General features: G+C 41.9%; 1 protein-coding gene across 1 annotated transcript in view; it reads left to right on the plus strand.

Moving 5' to 3' along the window:
• The first annotated feature begins 3974 nt into the window (after window positions 1–3974).
• The window catches only part of fbn2b (fibrillin 2b), a 64045-nt gene continuing 54030 nt past the window's right edge, over window positions 3975–13989 (plus strand). The window contains exons 1-2 of the mRNA XM_070961438.1: window positions 3975–4053; window positions 7861–8172. Of these exons, the coding sequence (XP_070817539.1) occupies window positions 7994–8172 (179 nt within the window). The 5' untranslated portion in view covers window positions 3975–4053; window positions 7861–7993. The remainder of the gene's footprint in view (window positions 4054–7860; window positions 8173–13989) is intronic.

The following is a 13989-nucleotide window of genomic DNA, read 5'->3' on the forward strand; positions in this document are numbered from 1 at the left end:
CTGCAGATTTGAACACCTCATAAAAGCACTAAAAGTATTCTTTGCAGTCATATCACTTTCCATTTTTTTAAATTTTTTTTTAGAGCTGTCAGCCTTTCAGTCAAAATATATTTTTATGTCTTTGTCAAAAAGATTTTAGCTTTATATGTTTAGTGGGAACCTGAATAATGACGTTTAGCTGTATCATATTTTACATCATGAAGGAGCCTGTGGTGTTGTGCATGTATTTCACATTTGTTGCTCCCTTGGGGACAGCCAGAGCTATAATACATAGCTATGTAACAAAAAACAACTAATGGAAACAAATCCTTTAAAATAAACTCCTCTGGCACAGTCCTGCCTGCGATGACCCACAAATGCACCGGCTGACCCCTATGGACAGCAGTACACGATGACTAATTCTGGCTATGACTCTCTCCCTGCAGAGGGGTTGTCATGGAAGTGATTTGGCTCAGTGATGGCTCTCCTGGCTGATCTAAAGACAGCCTGAAAACCCCCATCAGGCTCTGGTGGTCTCTCATGGTTTCAGCACTGGGAGAGATCAGGCATCGCTTCAAGAATTCGGCTCATATGCAAGTGTATGCAAAAGAACACATCATCTTAGTCTGCACACACTCACACAGACAAAGAGACACATTTACTTCACAACACATCCTCCGATTAAAGAATGATACTCATAATCAAAGCTGACATGCAGTCTGAGTGAGGGGTGGGATTTAAAGGGTATGTGTGTAACTATTTATTCATGAGAGGACATTGTAATCCTCAGCTGGTTTCTGTATTGACTTGTCATCTTTCCATGCGAGCTACAAGAGGGACCCCAAGCTTAGCACCGCAGCAACAACTGAGCCCCATATTCCTGCTCCTTCTGGCCCAGGCACATGTAATAATAATGCAGTCTGGTCCATGTAAAACAAATAGCTTGCTTTCATCAACATGAGCACATGCAGTCACCACAATGCTTACCACAAGTCTCACGAGGATCAGTTTTCTGTTAAGGAATAATGTATTAAACCTGACAGGACAAGCTCTTATCTTGAAAGCACATGTTCACGTTGCATGTTTGCATTGCTGAGTGCATCGAAAACCAAACCTCGAAACACGAATCCAGCGCACAAACAAAAACGTCTTCCTGTGTACTTTGATGACAACAATTGGAAAAATCAGTGACATCGCAAGCCCACGTTGCTCTTGGGTCGTTGAGGCAGCCTGCTTCTCAAGCCACATGTATTTATTTACCTTAGGTTGGCATATGGTCTGCTTGTGTGTGTGAGGGTTTACATATGTGTATACAAATGTGTACGCTGGAAAGAAAGAGATGGGAGACAAGCGAGTGGGGAGACATAGGGGAAGGGAGGACTAGTAAAAGTATTTCCCTGGGCTCTGAAAGTACAATACACACAGACAGTGGTGTGTTTTCACCGTAGCCAGATCACTGCTTGGCAAAATGTGGTTCTATTTAGACGGGAGAGGGAGGGACTGCTGGGAGAGAGAGGGAGGAAAGACAGAGAAAGGGGGGACACACATACACGCACACACATATACAGGCTCGATCTCCTCAAGGGTCTAATTCTTTGTTCCAATCTATCCCAGGCTTTCGTGGTGTCAGTGTGAGACTGTGAGACTCCCTAAGAGCTTCTGCAGCACACTACAAATCATCCCGCATGACTCTGTTGCATGTTGAAGGCTGGTACTACAGCACGCTGCATGTTCTCCATTAGAATGAATTGCCATGTTCAATAAGGAGAAGTGTGAGGGGGTACGAATGTGAAGTGGGGTGTGTTTTGATGTATGTGGAAGCGTGCATGTCTGTGTCCGGGAGAATGGAGCAATGCTAAGATCTGATTTAATGGGAACTTCTCTGGTTGTGTTTCACTGCTGTTTGAATCATGCGGTGGCAACAAAGCTGAACAACAACGTATCAATGAACACATTATGGAAATGTTCATGTTTTCAAGAAAATTTTAATACAACCCCTGATGATTAAAAGCAGTTTTGTATCATCTCTTCTCCAGAAATCCTAGTTCCTAATCCTAGTTCTCCCACATTCAGTCTGGTATATTTAGATCACGCCAAATCCTGCAGAGACAAAAAGCTTATGCACATGGTTGTAATTACCCAACTTTGTTGATCTTTGTCTTGAAAACTGGCCCAAGACATTACAACAAAACATGTTAGCCTTTCAGGCTCACCAGAGGATGTTGGAGAAAATAAATAAGAGTATTGCCAGGTTGCCTTCGGGTCTACATAATACCCCATTGTGTAAAAAAAGTATTTATGACCCTTACGAAACTTGTGCATGTGTGTGTGTATTCAAGTGTTGCTGTCCCCGACAAACACTGACTCTGCTTATTGTCCTCCAAAGGGGCTTCCAGTGCCAAACGAGGTCTCTGCACACTGATAACCAGTGGCGCCTCAGAGGTCCTTTCTAGGCTTCACGGTGCTCATCACAGCCTGAAGAACCACTTGAACATTCAAATGGTTCTTTCGTTCTTTTGGAAGTTATTCCTTTTCCAATAAAATTGTGATTTTTTTAAAAGGGGTTAGCTGCGATGACTTCAAAAGCCATTTTGACTAAAGTGGCATGTATATCGAGTAAAATCTATAAACCACCGCCATCCAAAGGCATTATCCAGTTTGCATTAAATCGCTGAATCTCTGTGGGAATGTCAGTGATGAAAGCAAAGCAGGGCTTAAAGGGTTTTCATAGTCATATTTGACGTATGGAGAAGTTTAAAATTTTGATAGAAGCGTTTCTAGGGTCAGAAAAACAGCTTTGGTAATAAAGTGGTTCAGTCTAGATCCCATTTTTCACAGGTTAAGTTACAACAGGGCAGATGTTGGACACTTCAGCAGGACAGATGTTGCCATGTCAAGGTCCTGAACCTTTTCCCCTCTCATCAAATGTTTCTCTTCACAATCTCCCATCAAATCCCACATAAGCACAAATGTTCATGTCCTGTCAAAAGTAATGGAACTTCTTTGAGGAAAGTAACTCAAACTGAATATAACAATTAAGTTGCGGTTTAGGACAGATAAGACTACTTTTGTATTAAATTACACACTATTTGAGTGCCCTCAGCCTTGAATTCATTAATTAACCTCCATTATTACGTGTGACAGGGATTTTTCATTGAGAATAGGCACGTTTTCTCAGTCAATTCAAGCCAAAAGCGTCTCCTTTCTGGCGCTACGTTGAACCATTTTTATTGAGAGTGGTGAAATTGGCGCAGTGGGGCGACACATTTGAGATGTGTTCAGCTGTCCTCACCAATATACCACCCAGATGGCCACTCTCTCAATGTTAACTTCCTATCAGCACTTGCGGCAACAAAGCACAAGGATGTGTCAATCACAAACACCAGTGGGCTGAGGCAGTAAATAGCAGGACTATTTGAATAGCACGCGTAAATTTGACACACTGTGACAGAGTAACTCGTTCTTCGTGCTGTGCTGTTAACTTCATTTAGAAATTGACTGAGGTCTGTTCCAGAAGTGTGTCCAGCCAGAGGTTGTGAATGTATTTTCTGTTAAATAACCACAACATATTGCAAGTCTGTTGAACAACTTTTTTGTCTGTAGCTATAATTATGAGCCATCCCGAGCTCCTCACTTAATGGATGTGTTAGTTATCTTATTGATCTGTCATTGCTGGCTCCTTACTGTTTATGCAAATGCTGCTTAGCAGTCATCAAAGATCCTCAACTTTGCTGGAACTCTTATCTCATCACTGAGGTAGTCTGAAGGAGTGTTTTCGTTGCAGAGTGATGATAGTGGGGCCATGTTAGCCACAGTGTGAAGGTTTAGCTGCTTGGCCCCTGTTATAACAGCTCTAGGAGTCTTGAGGAATGTGGGTTTGTCCTGCAGTCCGTTACTACCCCCTCTCTCCCTCTGTCTCTGCCTCACTCCGTGTCCCCTCCCCTCTCCCAAACAGGGCATTTCCCTAACTTTTCTCTTTTTCTCACAAGGCTATAGTTCAATATTCCATTCTGGGGCACATCTCAAATTCCGACTCTGGGCTCCTCAACGTCAAGACACTCCAACTCTTGCAAGGTATTGTGCGCATTAGTGATCTGTTTGCCTGCAGTACTCCAGTTATCGATTGCTTTGATTGTGACTATTGTTTTAGAAGCCCGTTGTTTCACGGGGGATTATCTCGTTATGCATGTCTGCAGAATAAATGGGGGTTAAATCTCAAGATTAGGATGCAGAAAGGTGGATTAAAAGTTGGACAGATGTTCCTCAGCCGGTGAAGGTCGGAAGTTGCACTTTTTTACCGGCTTTTTGAGAAACTGCATGGAAAAAAAAAAAAAAAAAAAAAACCCCGACAGACCAGTCACGTTTTGTAGTTTGATTGCTCGCTCTGTTTGAGTATTCATACTTTGGTATACATTTTTCCTGGCGAGTAAAGTGGGATAATAATAAAAAAGAAGATATTTTCTCATCTGGGATTAACTCGTGTTCATCTTGCATGAGCTGATGTTGCCTTTTCTCTCCATTCATAAATTTGCGGTGACATGCACAGCTCGTTTCAGTGTTGCAGCATTGTAAAAAACAAAAACACATTTCTCTCTGTCAGCTCGCAGCAGACTGCCTGGGTGGCTGTTACAGATTTTTCAAGCGAAGCAGATGGATCTTTTTGTAGGCTCCTATCTCTCTGGACTTGAAGGGTGTCTGTAAGCGCAGTTGTGCATTTTCAGTAAACGTATCCAACTGTGCGCTTTGTATCTGAATATTCCTGCAGGAATATCAAGTTGGACGGTGATGTTTTGCTATGCTGTCACATAGATTCAGATTTAAAGGACGTGTTGCGCTGCGATGATGAGATGATTAATGGTTAATGCAGGATGGCCGCTTTACCTGTCTTACTTTGACAGCACGGTTATGGGAGAAGTGCTCAGCAGAGCTCCCACTCGGTAATTGATCAGGCATTTCTTTTGTTCGGCAATGATCCCGCCTCCATTCACTTCTCTTAGTGCCAGCAGTTACAGCCAACTTTTTTTTTTCTTCGTTTGAGTGGAAAAATCTTTTGCTTTTTAATTACTCATTCGTTAAGAAGCTTAATCTATAGAGCATCTTGCTATTTAGGCCACCACTGGAGTTAAAATAGGCCAGCACAATGTAGTTGTGCCAGGTATAGATTTGCACATTTTAATAATTTAATTTGTTTTTCCCTTTAAAAAGAACAATGTGAAATATGGAATAATTACAGGAAATTGCATTAAAATGAATATCTATTAAATTCCATGTCTTCCTGTCTACTTTTCTTCCTGCCCTTTTCTCTCCATGCTTGTATGAGTTCACTGCTCATCTACCTCTCATCTCCCATTAAAACGAATTTGAGTCAGTGGGATATGGGGCCATATTTATTTTCTTGTCTTTGTCTAGGCCAGATATATAATGTGGTTGGACCCATGGCTGGGGGGCTGGAGGCTGGGTCTGCTGAGGTTATATATCACCAGGGGCCCACAGTTCACTCTTAAACCTGTGGTCTATAACGAGGTGGAGAAGAGAAAATAAACCCCAGGGCTGTCCAATTCAGTTGGACAGCCCTTGTTTTTTCAGTTTAATACACCCTAATGCAGTTAGGACAAGATGGTAAGAATATATAGGCTATGTATGAGGCGAATCCAAGATAATTCGATTAAGAAATCCAGGCTCCATAAATCACATAATGAAAGATATTGGGAGTAATTGAATTTTGTGTGTATGGATGAGTAATTGGTCTTTGTTAACAACTTAATATCCCCACTCTTTGCTCAGACTGTGGCATGTGTGATGGAGAGAGCATTTTGAGTTGATTCATCGTCTTTACCTGACTATTGAACTCATACCCTGCCTTTTCTGCCCTCTACCCTGTCCCTCTGGCTCCCTCTAGGCACAAGGCTATGATTTAGGACAGAGATTTCTAACCTTTTGGCTTGAGACCCTTTCAGTTGAAGCAATGTCTATTTATTATCCCACCATAAAAATGCACTGTTTGCATGTATGGCACACAAGTTATGTTCCCCTCTTAGACTTTTTGTAAAGTAGTTTTTAGAGCTTTAAGAGAAATAAATATACATTTTTATACAATAAAGAGTATATAGTAAAGTCAAAAGATAAAGAGAAAACCTAAGGCATTTTGTGCAGCAGACACATGTTCTTATTTTCTATTGTTTTCAATCATCTCACAACCTCTCAGACATATTTTGTAACCTTTTGGGTGATCTTGACCCCCAGTTTGGAAACCACTGATTCAGATAAATACTGAAGAAAGATGGATGAACTGGTTGATAGAGGTTTCAAAATAAGAGATATAATGCACAGCCGTTATGCTTAAAACATTGCAGTTATGTTGTAGTATAAAAATGTAGAGGCTTCTTTGTTGTTCAGTGGTCCACAAGGCAAAAACAGGCTTGCTATTCAGACCTATGCACAGTTTATTTAATTCTATATGAAAAGTATCCTTATTAGCATGCCCTTTAATGACAATACTCATTTAATATTTAACAGCACTGGCTCTTTGACACTGAGCATGTCTCTCTAATGAGTCCAGGACTTTTCTCTCTGTAGTCTGTAGTCAGTACATACAGTATTTAGTGTCTGTGGACTGATAAACCACTTATAAGACTGCTTTGAAGTGCAGTATAGTGAAAACAGATTGCTGGAAGTCAGGATTTAAGTGTCTCTTCTATTTCCTTGCATGTTCTTCTTTATTCACCCACAACTCATATGTTTTCTCTTTTCTCAATATAACCACCAAGCATGGCACAAACAAACAAACAAAAAAATCGAATCAGCGGGTAATTTCATTGCGAACTGTTTTACTGGAGAATCGTACGGCGCCCTGTTAACTGAGTTTTTAAGGCTGGAAAATGTATGAAAATGATTTAAGGGTAAAATTGTTTTGGTCTGTCAGATCAGTGACTCCCAACCAGGGGTTCTTGTACCCAGAGATTACTTGCAGTTGTCAGGGGGGACGTGGAAAGCTCAACCAGCTAAAATTAAGTTACAATAACCAGTAAACTGCCCACCAACCTTGATCAGTTGTAAGACATTAATATCATGTGTTTTAACTTGAGAGGAAACCAGGAAAACTATGGGAAAAGTAGTCATTGAGTAAGAGAAAGGTTAAGATACGAACATTAATTTAGCCTAATTAAGCTAGCTAAAAAGTAATGAACAAACAGTTTAAATGGCTAAAAGCAAAAGGTCAACAGTTGAAATGTCTGAGCTAATTGCTAAACAGCTAGAATAGGAGGGTGAAAGAACGGGTAATTTGTTGAAATAGCTAGCAAAAGTATTAGCTAAACTTTGAAATAGTTAGCTAAATAGCTGTAATAGCTAATAGTAATAAAAAAAACTATTGAAATTGTTCGGTAAAAGGAATGAAAAACATTTGAAATCAATAGCTAAAAGTAATGCATAAACAGCTGAAATAGTAAGCTATAGATTAGGAATACACAGCTCTGGTAAAAAAAACTCAAGTTAGCTGAAAATAATGGACAATTGGCGGTAATATTAGCTAGTATAACCTAAAAGTAACACACAAATGTTTGAAACATCCAGCCTCTGACACTCCAAGTAGTAAAATGTAAATAGTCTAAACACTGATGATTCAAAGACAAAAAGAATATTGTAACAAGATCCACTTTGTCACCATTAATCTCTTCAAATGGACTCATCTGAAACACGATGAGTGGTGCTGATGAAGTGTGTATGAGCTCACCTGACTTGGCTGTGGGGGTACGACAGAAGGAAAAGGCTGATAATTTTTTTTGGATAAGATGACCCACTTTTAATAAGAATATAAGTGTGATAAGGCCCTCTGTGTTTCAAGTGTTTCTTATCTTTCAGTTTCTTTCTTCCTCTGTCTAGCCCCTCTGGAGTGCACACCAGGACTTGGTCCAGATCCATGGTCTAGATCCCTCTGCTCAGCCTGGGCCCATACGGAGAACAGAGAGTCAGAAAGTGTGGTGAAAAGGAAGTGCTACAGTTGGAGGGATAGCCAATGGGATCAGGGAAGCTGGTTCAGGTGCTGCTGGGATGGGCAGCAGTGTGTCTTTCGGCAGTCCATGTGGCTTGTGGTCAAACTGGGGATGGACCATACCAAGCTAGCCGATTCAGCGGCACTGTGGACCAGAGAGAGGTGCAGCGGGTTCGACGCCGTGGCCAGGAGACGCTGAGAGGGTAGGGATGAGAATGTGTGTGTGTTTGTTTGTGTGTATGTGTGTCACTAGCTGCGTTTCCATTACAGTTGTTCACAAAATAAAAGCGATATTTCTGAAATTTCGACAAAGTTCAAGTGCTACTTGCAGGTGTTTCCATTGAACAGTGTTTTGCGAACTAACCGAAATTCTCGTAAATTCTCGGCCGTCCCGCGAGACTTCACTTTGAGGAAGATGGTCAAAAGCGTTATGCGTCTCGGTACACTGATCTCAGGAGCCGCTACGGCTGTTGCTGTACTTATTATGAACAGAAGGCGCAGGCAACGTATAACTGTTCAAAGGCGAAGCCCTTATGTGTGGCAGCGGCCACGAATAAGGGATTTCTGGGAGAAGATTGTAAATGAGGAATTCACAGACGAACTGTGGATACAACATTTTCGGATGACCCGGGCCACGTTCAACGAGCTTTGCGATGTTCTTGAACCTCTTGTGGCACCAGATGTGTCATGCCCCCGGGAGGCTGTTCCTATTCGGAAGCGAGTGGCCATTGCCCTTTATAAACTGGCAACCTGCTCTGAGTACAGGGTAATAGGGGAAACGTTTGGTGTCAGCAAAACCACCGTACACAGGTGTGTGTATGGGGTTTGCCAAGCTATATGCAGCAAGCTCATGAAAAGAAAAATTCATTTGCCGGACGTGGATGAGGCTCTAGAGATTGCGCAACGTAATTATGAGGCACATAAAATACCCCAGGTCTGTTGACCTCGGTGACATGTAAATGCGAAAAAAGTGTTTCCATTACACTTTTGCGATACACTTTTATATCGACAAGTCTGAAAAACCACCTCATGAGAGCGTAAAAATGTTTTTGCGATATTTGAGAGGATTTTCGAAATATAGGTGTTTCCATTACCAGTATTTTATTGCGATATTTAGGTTTTGCGCATTTCTAGGGGTAATGGAAACGCAGCTAAAAACCCAAAGTTGCACCAGTGCATGATATAGTTTGGTATTGATTATATTAATTTTAAGCTGTAGAAGCATTCATAAAAAAAGTACATGAAATGTGGGTTTAGCTACATTGTCGCTGTATCTGGAGAAGGCTTGAAATATAAATGGTTTTCTCCCTCTCTGCTTTCCTGGCAGCTCTCTTTCAACTGCTGTGCTTTCTGGGCTGAAGCCAAGCTCGCCTTATACCAAATTATGCTGCTGAATACTACCACATTGTTTTCTCAAAAACAGCACATGTTCGACCTTAACAGGCTGCTTGCCACACTGAAATCTCCCAGTGTATTTACAGCAAATTGACATTTTCATGGGAAACGGCGGAAAAAGCAGCTTTCTATACATCCCATGAGGGGATGATGAATGAAAAACATGACCTAAATTCCCTTGAGTGTATAAGTTAAGCTGGAGAAAGTAGTTCAGGTCTGCTCTGGGGAGATTGCTGGCCCCAGTGTTTTAAATTGAGGCCAACAGGGTAAATTGTGTGTGTGGGTGCATATCAACATACATGTATGCATGCATGCATGTGTGTATTATTAAAGGTGTTGTTCATTTGAGTGTCTGTATGTGGGCATATCCAGTAAAATGAACTACAGGGATCACATCACCTCTCACCAGCTGCAGCCCCCTCGTCCTCCCTCTGTCCCTTCTCTTTCCGGCAGTCCAGCTCCTTCACTTTGTTACCTAAACACCATGAATCTGGGTGTGGGATGTATGTCAGTGCAACAAAGAGTTTTCACTGTATACAGTATTTCGCCACTTCTTGAAAAACAAAGGATGTTTTGTTGGCGCCTGTTTTCAGTGTCTGCATCAGTTATTCCAATCAGACTCCCATCTGTCCCAGCTTATGGTTTCCCCAGTGCCAAGCCACAGGAAATGAGGTATTCGTATCACCCGAGGGGGGTATGAAAAGGGGCATTTGTTTCACTGCTGTAGGTGACAAAGCAGCAGAAGGAATAACAGAGGGCAGAAGAAGTATGAAAAAAAGAAAGCACATGAGGAAATGAGAGATGAGATTAAGTAGAAACTGGGAGTGATAGTGAGAGTGATAGAAGTAACTAAACTCTGAAAACTGTATTTGCTTGTGGGTCGATGATAGTACAGGGTGAAGCTCACATAGCATCATAGAAGTGATGTTTTCTCTAAAAACATTTTCAGTCATGGCTCCTTCTGTGTAATATAAATAGATATAGACTTTCTCTTAAGGAGGCATTTTATACCAACATTTGTGTGAGCATGCTAGGCGTTTAAAGGTGCAATATGTAAAATTTGCCACCTGTTGAATTTGTCCTCCAAACAAACAGGGGGCAGCATATCACCAGAATAACTGCTAACTGCAGCTAACTCTAGATGCTTTTAGCTAGTTAGTTCAGTTAGCTGTGCAGCTAGCAGCCCTATTAGCTCACTCTGCCTGGACTGGGAACTCTCAGCATCTGGGTAATGTTGGTGTTCACACTGCTAGCACAGGAGCATTGAACCACTGAAAGGAGGAAGTTTTCCAGAAGGCTCAGCAGCCTCCCAGCGAACACTGCCAGACTGGGACTGAACACAGACTCCAAGACTCATGGAAGCTAGTTTGATGACAGGAAACATAGTACCGAGATGATTTACAATGGCTTTGACCAAGACTCGGCGGGTTTGGCCGGGGACGAGAGAGGCAAGAAGCGGTAGAGGAGCAAGAGGGAGGTTGGACATCAGTTAGGACCGACCTCTGGAGACCTGAGCGGGGGTTATGGTGGGGATTTGTGGGAGTCAACAAAAAAGTCAAATGCTGCTGGACTGAGGTCAGATTGGGTGCTATATTGACTCACTAGCACCTCTTGAGGTACAAAGTAGTATTACGAGACGATGGGATGGGGGTAGCTGTTTTTTTCATGCTAACCTCTGTAGATATCTCTGCAACAGAGATGTCTTTGACATAAAGTCAACTGTTGTTTCTTTGCATTCTGTTGGTAATTGTAGTTCATTTTTGAATGCTTTAACATATTTCACATTTCACATCAACACATTTCGACTCTAATGCCCGTTGCACTGCTCACAGCTACAGCTAGAGTTATCCTGTATGACACATCAAGTGTTCATTGAACCACAAATGGGACGACTGGCATTGAACTGCAGCACATTAAATATAATTGATGTGCCTGAACAGTAATTCACATTTACAGTTTGTCTAATAGACATGGAGCAGCAGGAGGAGAGAGTGAGGCAACCAGGAGGCCTTGCACAATAGCTTATTATTCCCATCGAATAGTATGTAATTTCATGAGAACATTTACCAAAAGCCTGCAGACTTTTTCCATTACATTGTTAAGTTTTGGAAACATTACTATGCTAGGAATGAAATGCTCATATAGTGATAGTTTTGTGTACTGAAGAAAATAAGTAATGAGATTATACAGCATCTTTGAAACCCAGGCTATGTTACGGTTAAAAAGCTTTATTTGCATGCTGGGCTTCAGGCCAGAGCAAATACCACAAACCAGGGCTATTTGACAAAATGTTCGACATCTTTTTGATTGTTTTTATTGGATTTCTAGGTGTTGCCTGGTAACTGTCACTTGAATTACTCTGAAACGTTAAAGCGCCTCCCATGCACTGGGACAGGCTGGCCAAAGCAAATATGTCTATGCATTTATTTTCAGTTACTGTTTGAGTGTCGTCAGCTGCAAATGATCACAGTTAATCTGAAATCGGGTAAAATTAGTCATCTAGTACATGTGTGCATGTTTTATCTAACCACCTCTGGACAGAAGCCGTAGGTGAAGAAATCGCATTTGTGATGAGTGAGTAAGTGTTTTGGCCGCCACGAGAGTTTGTGTAGTGAGGGCCAAATGTTTCTTACACAGAAGTTGTTGAATTTTACTACAACTCATTCACCCGAACAAACTACGATACGCGCAGCCCCTGGCTTGTGTCTTACTGTACAGTAACAGTTTCATCTAAGAGCTGCAGCAATCACAGCGGACTGTCAGTAAATCCTTATAGTTTACAGATTCTCCGTGTGGGAGATGGAAGGAGGTTAGTTTAATGATGGTCATTACGCTGGCCTTGGGCTGGGGCGCAGTGTTTATTTGCTGGCTAGAACTCCATATCCCCTGGTCTGTCTCTGGTAGCGCCCGGTCTGATGCTGACTGACTCTGATTTATTGGCTCCCACCGCAGCCTGGCATCAGTCCGCTCAAGGGCAGTATCTGATCAGACCTTGGGCTCGCTGGCAGGTTTGCTTTACTCGATCGGTGATTGATTGTCTGGTTGCTAGAGTGAAAGGAGGAAAGTGTGAGGCAGAGACGGAGAGTTTTTTTGCTTTTGATTTCTAACTCTTGCTTTCAAATGCCCTACCAACTAAAATAGTTGAATATTTATAGTTTAATAAGACCTCTTGTATGTTAGAATTGAAGAATCCAGCCAAGTTCATTTTTTTAGCAGCCACCCACCTTATTAACTTACTCCAGCTTGGCCCAGCTTTACCCGGCTCTGCTGTGGAGAGATGCCTTGGATGCTGGCTAACTTGGCAGACAGTCAGCCCCAAAGCAGAGAATTACTTTCAGTCTCTCAAGTCCTTTCCAGGATAATGTCAATACCACCCTGATGGCCTGGATGGGGTCTTCTATTTACTGTCTGCCTTAGCATTTGCCCAGTTTGACAGAGAATAAAATAATTTTCCAGTTTTGGATGTCACAGATTAAATCTTTACCTCAGACCTACACAATCTCAGTACTTTAAGGACAGAGGGAGGAAAAAAGATTGAAAAGAATTTATATTGGGATGAGTGAACAATTGCCAGTTTTCCTCTGTGTTTTATGTGCATTAGGTTCCATTTTAGGTTTTTATGCGTCTGCGTTTTATGCTTGCTGTATATGCAGGCTAAAAGTGAGCTGTAAAGACAGGATTATCTGGGATCGCTGATTGGCACGTGGTCTGTTAAAGCTTCTATTTAATGTCAGACGGTATGAAAAGAATCTGCCATCAGTTTACTTCCCGCACTTGACATCTTCGCACACATTGACATAAACAGTATAGAAAAAAAAAACATGCACACATTTTGAGAGTGAAATGAGATTATTTATGTGCAGAGCTGCACTTGATTTACAACGACACGTCATTATAGCTGATCACGAACAATATCAGCTTTACCACAAATCATTTGAGTCAGGTCTTTGGTGATGACATTTTTTTTTAAATTTAAACAGAACAATAACAAACATCCCCTCTGAGGTTTGTGTGGTAAACCACGGTTTAAGTTTTTGTGCTATACAACTGTGTCTCCTCGTCATAACACACACCACCATAGAAACCAGTGATTTACGGTAGGCTTTTGTAAATGTCCGTTTCTGTTGCGCTGCCAACAATGTGTCACTCATTCCTTCTTTATCTCTGTTCCTTGTCTCTCCATCCATACTTTCTGTTTCTGTAGTTGGGTCATTTTCTATACACTATTCCTTTTCATGCCCACCCTGAGATCTGTTGCGAGAGCAACAGGTCCAGGTGCTGCTAGAGGCAGCAATGCATAACGGTTTTGCTGCAGGGGGTCAGATACCAGGCAGATGACCTATGACCTGTGACCAGTACACCGACACACACAGACACGTGACCCGGGGCCGTAGCAACTGTGAACTTCTGGTCTGTGTCTTTATGGAAATAGACCGTCTGTAGTCACTTTCTGTGCCCGCCCAGTGCTGCCCTTCCTTGTAGGTCAATGGAGGCCGGCTGCTCTGAACTGCTTTAACCTTTGACCCTTTGGATTCCTGCAAGAAAACAGCACCCTCAAGCTACAGCTGTATAACCTGTTGATTTTGCAGTTTCTAATTTTGCAACTCGAACTCTTTCTTAAAAAC

Source organism: Chaetodon trifascialis, chromosome 4, assembly GCF_039877785.1.
Source record: "Chaetodon trifascialis isolate fChaTrf1 chromosome 4, fChaTrf1.hap1, whole genome shotgun sequence".
Lineage (NCBI taxonomy): Eukaryota > Metazoa > Chordata > Actinopteri > Chaetodontiformes > Chaetodontidae > Chaetodon > Chaetodon trifascialis.